This window comes from Phoca vitulina, unplaced genomic scaffold (assembly GCF_004348235.1).
Source record: "Phoca vitulina isolate PV1807 unplaced genomic scaffold, GSC_HSeal_1.0 scaffold32, whole genome shotgun sequence".
Lineage (NCBI taxonomy): Eukaryota > Metazoa > Chordata > Mammalia > Carnivora > Phocidae > Phoca > Phoca vitulina.
The window spans coordinates 4,399,677-4,405,545 of NW_022589735.1; the positions used below are offsets into that span (position 1 = coordinate 4,399,677).

The 5,869-nt window shown below is 56.6% G+C and overlaps 1 protein-coding gene across 1 annotated transcript in view; it reads right to left on the minus strand.

Moving 5' to 3' along the window:
• Positions 1-4,924, minus strand: part of TGFBI (transforming growth factor beta induced) — a 32,578-nt gene extending 27,654 nt beyond the window's left edge. The window contains exon 1 of the mRNA XM_032425232.1: positions 4,758-4,924. Within this exon, the coding sequence (XP_032281123.1) occupies positions 4,758-4,891 (134 nt within the window). The 5' untranslated portion in view covers positions 4,892-4,924. The remainder of the gene's footprint in view (positions 1-4,757) is intronic.
• Positions 4,925-5,869: the final 945 nt, after the last annotated feature.

Sequence of the window (5,869 nt, forward strand, 5' to 3'; positions counted from 1 at the left end):
GAGGGTTCTAGAGGGGAGGGGGGTGGGAGGATGGGTTAGCCTGGTGATGGGTATTGAGGAGGGCACGTTCTGCATGGAGCACTGGGTGTTATGCACAAACAATGAATCATGGAACACTATATCTAAAACTAATGATGTAATGTATGGGGATTAACATAACAATAAAAAAATTAAAAAAAAAAAAAGAAAGCAGCTGTGTTAGAAAGATGGGCAGCATGACTACCCCACCACCATGCCCTGCCCCCCACGTGGGCCCTCCTGGGTCATGAGAATGTTCTAGACGTGGAGAAGTTATACAGTCACTTCAGTGATGGTTTCAGGGGGGTACTTCAGGGGTGGAAACTGTCTCTAACGATTTCTATCCCCCTGCAAGTTTCCTACCACATTAAATATTGTCAAAGTGTATCTCACATGCGGACATCGTTTCACGTAAGGATTCTTCTTTGACACAGGTATTTGGTATGCGTAGATAAAAGTGTCTCAAAATGTTTAGATCACATGCTACAGATTGAGACAATGAGCCAAGGAGTATGTTTGCTAAGCAAGGCAGATTTGAGAGAAGCTCCCAGCCTTTCTCTGTACCCCCAGCCCCCACTGAGCCAAAATGTCCACAGGTCCACAGGCTCTAACGCAGCCTCCCGGGGCACAGAGCCAGCCCCACTGTCATGAGGGGAGGCCAAGGTCTGGACCTGGCACCTCCCAGGCAGGTCCACACAGACATACTCTGCGTCCCCAAGCCAGGAACTTGGCTCTGAACACAGCCATGCTGACTGTGGTCAGGACCTCGTTAGGAGATGCTCTCCCACTGGACTCTCCGTCATTCACTATTTAGACCCCAGCCTGAGTCCACTGTCCCCAGAAAGCCTTCCTCCAGGGCCCCAGGTGACACTCTTCCGTGCACCTCTGACCTGGAATATGGCCCTTGTTTGATGCTTGGTACCAAACAGAATCTAACACTGATCAGAGGACGTATCTCTCTTCTCTCCGATGACCCTCCAAGGAACAAGGTTCCCCACCTTGTTCTTTCTTTTACGTCCCAGATGGGGCCTAGCACTGGGCCGGGGTGAAGAAAGAGTTTGGAATGGCCTTGCTGAAAATACTGCTCCCAGGACCACCCACTCAGAGGAGTCCTCGGGAACTCTGGAAAAGCCGACTGCAATGCCCACGATTCTGCTGAGAAGCCTTCCTTCCCACAGCTACGGGGGTTGGTTTCTATGTTTTTTAATCAATGTACCAAGTCATGATCCAGACCATGCTCAGGCCATGTGGTGGCAGGATCGCCCTTAGGAGCCCGTGGGGAAAGGACCTAGCTGTGGCTGCGTGGTGACATCTGGAAGGGGGTCTTCCTGACCTGAGGCAGGAAGTTCATTGGCCGAAACACAAGTCAGAGGGAAGCAAAGCAAAGAGCCTGAGGCTTCCACAAAACCTCTGTGTCCTGAGAAATTCAGGTGTCACTCTTACATCTCAGCTCCTCTACTACTTTAAAAATGCACTCTGTAGCCATCACTTGCTGCCAGGAAGACAGGGCTACTTCAGCAAGAGCTGTGCCCACCATCCCCGGCCTGCTAGCTGTGGGAACGTGGGCAGTTCTCAAATACTGAGTCAGGTTATTGGGTAGGAGGGCGCACTGACACTTCACTTCTCTGCCCTCTCTTCTCCCACATGGATGTCACCTCTTGCCCAGTTTGTGGCTCAGGAGGCACAGATGAGTGGCCCAAGGAGGCACACTACGTATCAGTGAGTCAGTATAGGAAGCGGAGGGCAAGGGAAGTTAGGGGTAAGCCCCCGTGTCCCCTTAGCCCTAACTGGGTCTGACCAGATGCCCACAGCCTCCAGAGGATTCTAACGGAAGCTCCTTTGCTCCTCTGTTAGCTGCCTGGGATTCAGAGATTACAGCCGTCCCCAAATAACCCCAGTGAGTCCCCACTGGCCATGCTCCAGCCTTAGGTACTGTTTGTTGCTGTACAATCTCAGAAGCTCTTCTATGAGACCGAGCAGGAAACAATTACTGTCGATGAATTCCCTGCAACTTTCTGTAGGCGGTTGGCGAATCTTCAGTGAGTCTCTTGTGGATGTGGCTCCAACATTCCTCTGTGGAGTGTTTCCACTGCTTCGGCCCTTTGAGACAGGAGCGGAGGTTGGGGGCAGGGGTGGGGGGGGCTCGCTCTCACAGCAGGGGTGGGAGGGGCGGGCTGTAGGCACAGGAAATCTAGGCTGAAGTTTAATCGAGATGACCTAGCCATTTCTGGGCCTTCTGCCTCCAGCACAACAGCTCTGCTGTTCAATTTGGATTTGAGAATCAAGTGCTTCAGGAAATCCAGTCCAGTTTGGGAGGCAGATAGATAGTCAGAAGTGCAAATGCATTTTTATTTCTCTGTCAGTATTTTTTTCCCTCTCTATAGCAACATGGGTGCAGCCAGGAGTCGGGAGAGCACGTCACAGTCTCTACTCTCCCAACAGCTCTCTGCGCTGGAACTAAGTCACGCCATCCCACTAAGCTGCGGTTTCTCCATCTGTAAAATGGGAACATGAACAGCAGATCTCCCGGGTGGTGGTGAAGACGCAAGCAACGGGGTGTGGGGTGATGGAGCGCCGTGCGCACGTGCATGGTCAAGGCACGCTTGCTGGCTCTGCCTCAGGTCTTGGAGCACACTGCATGGCCTTAAAACAGCAGAGATTTTTCTTCCCTTTTCACCACTTCTCACTGTGAATGGACGGTTGGAGCTTGGACAAGGTCGTGCCTTTTGCACAGGGCACCACACCCATGTGCAAGGCCGGGCAGACCCGTGGTACTTTCGGGGACACTGAGGTCACAGTAAAACGCAACCGTGCCTACAACCATTTTGTGACAGTTCATCTGCCCGCGCACCCACATTTTACTGGGGAGGGGGTGCAGGCGTGACTTCTCAGACCATTCTGCCCATCACAGATCTCTACAGGCCTTTCCTACGGCACCCTAAGAAGGGCCACAACAAGATCAGCCTGCGGAGGCATGGGGAGGAGGGGTACAGAGGAAGTTGATCTAATATCTGAAATTCATAATAAAGAACACTTGCTTTGCAAAAAAAATTAAATTAAATTAAAAAACCAGTATTTTCCAGGTGGTCAGTGTCTCTTCTGGGCTCCCAAGGGAAGTAGGTTTTCTGTAGAGATGATTCTTGGTGGAAGCCCAGCAACCCCTTTGGGGAAGCTTCACTGTGGTGTGCACAGAGACACCATTCTGGGTGACAGTGCTGCAGGGCACGCTATCCGGATTTTCTCCTGACTTAGTGGCTAAGATACGGAGGGAACAGAAACCTCCCAGGCAGACTGTGGCACCTGAGCAGAACACGCTTCTTTGGCAGGAAAGGCAGGAGGACAAAGGTGAGCTGGGCACAGACAATGAGAAAACCAGTGGCACACATTTGGACTTTTATGCCTCATAGGCCCCTCACCTTCCTGAGCTGGCCCCTCACCCTTCTGCACACACAGCCTAAGTCCAAGGTGATTCTCCCCCTGCCCTAAAGACCCCTGGGCATGTCCTAGTGCTCTACTCTTTTCAGGAGGGCACTGAGGCTGCGGCTCACCCTGCCTTCATTCCACTCAGGAGGGGTGCACCTGATGGGCCAAGTAAGCCCATATATAAGGCCACAGGCAGAGGGCACAAGGACGACTACTCCCGATGAGGGGCAGCCTGCACCCACACCCAGGGTCCTCCTCAGGGTGGGGAGCCAAGGCTTTGTAAGGCCTCTGAAGTCAACTCTAGTCACCCCCAACAGTGAGTGTGACTTGAGTACACATTGGTCCACTGATGTGGCAGTCCAGGCACTCCTGGGTTCCAATGCCAGACCCAATGGCATCTGAGCTCCTGCTAAGGCCCAGGGGCATGTGGGCTACCACGTGACGTTATCCACATACAGTTTTACCTCCTTGTGAAAAAAGAGTTGAAGCAACCAGGTCGGCTGGAAGCTATGGCCAAGCCTGGTTAAGTGTGAGGCACGATGGCTTAGTTCGGAATGTAGAAGTGCCAGCCATCCCTGTCTGGATCTGGGCCGGGGTCTTTACCAGGTCAGACCCTCTGCCTGGGTTTACCACCTAAAGCCAACACATCATCAGTGTCTCAGAGGAATATCCACAATGATAATGTCCCACATTTATAATCCCAGCTACTGTTTTAAGGCAGATTCCAATCTTGGCTGCAGGACTGTAGGAAAGTGATGTGTCCTCTCCGGACTCGGTTTCCCAGTCTGTACCGTGGTGGGGGGGGGCATGGAATTCTGCTCTTCATCTGGCAGGGGAGATGAGGTGCCTGGTGGTGGGCACAGAGCCTGGCCAGGTGAACAGGAGCCTATGGGCTTTGGCCGGTGCCAGCTTGTGTGGCCCAGTGCCACCTGTGGAGACGCTCTCCAGACAAGCCCTGGCCCCACTGGAATACGTGTCCTGCTGGTGGGCTTCCTCTCTGCCCTGGCCACCTTTCCACGGTTATTCTGGGCAGAGCCGCCAACTCCCCCTTCCTCCTCCTGGGAGAGGAAGCTGAAAGCCCTGGCCGTCCAGCGCTCTTGGCCCGATGGGGAGTGTTGCTGGTCAGCTCTCCCATCCCTTCCTCTACAAAGCCTCCCCGGCGGACGTGCCCTCCGGGTCCCCCCACCGCCCCCGGTCCACCCCGTGCGGGGCCGGTCCCTCCCGGTGCCCGTGCCGCCTGCTTTGCGTTTGCGCTTTGTCCCGAGCGCGCCCCCGGCCCGGCCCGCGGCCACCCCCCAGCGCGGCGGCCGGCTTACCCGTGCTGGCGGCCCCGGAGCCGGCTGTGCTGCAGCACCAGCTGGTAGGGCGACTTGGCGGGGCCCGCCAGGGTGGCGGCGGGGCCCAGGGCCAGCGCCAGGGCGAGGGGCAGCAGCCGCACGAGGAGCGCCATGGAGCAAGAGGCCGCGGACCTCGGGAAGTGAGAGCGCCGCCGCCGCGGGCCAGGTTAAGTAGGCGGCGAGCGGGAGGGAGCGGCCGCGAGGGGCGGGGAAGCCGGGCGCCCGCCGCCCCCGCCTCCGGCCCCGCCAGGGCCCCCCCCCCCCGCCCCCGCTGCGCGGCACCCACGCACGGCTCCCACGGCTCCCACAGCTCCCGGCCCGCGCTCCCCCCCGCGGCGCCCTCCCCAGGGGCCACGGGCCCTCTGGTGGGAAGGGGGGGTGCTGGCAGCGGGGGGTGGGGGGGCGGCGGGGCCGGGCTCCTCACACCTCTCTCTCCTCCAGGCCTGCAGCGCCCCAGCCCAGAGATCCCTCCCTGGCCTCCGGCTACAAAACTCTGGGAGAGCGCGGCACTGGGGATGCCCACCGCACTCCCTTCACACTTGCCTCTGCGTTTGGGGAACAGCCCTCACCCCTGGCTTGCTAACTGAAAGTTAGGTAAGGAGTAAACCGTAGGATTGACGGAAGCCAAAAATACCTGCGGCAGGTTTTGCTGGACGCTAAGCTACCCTGGGAACCCCCGGAGACGGGTGGGGTCCCTCACCTTGGTGCACACTCATTCTCTGTCCGTAAACCTCTCTGCAATACTCTGTGCCTGACAGATGCTGCAAAGAGATGGAAGGGACAAGATTTCTGCCCTGGAGGAGCTCTGAGCACCTCTGCAAATCCTCACATGGGACGGGCCATCGGTATTCGCCCAAGCACCTATTAATCACCTACCAGGTCCCTGGCGCTGCTCGTGATGGAAAAGCAGGCAAATGACATGATCAGTGTCAGGAACAGGCTAAGAGACGCTCAGATAAAGCAGGGTCAGACTGGAGGCAAGAAGGTCAGGTGACTAGGAGGGCGGCCACATGAGAGCTGGACCATCAGTGGTGGAGGTGGGCATGCAGAGAGGTGGGCAAACTCGAGGGGTGTGTAGGAGGTAACAGACT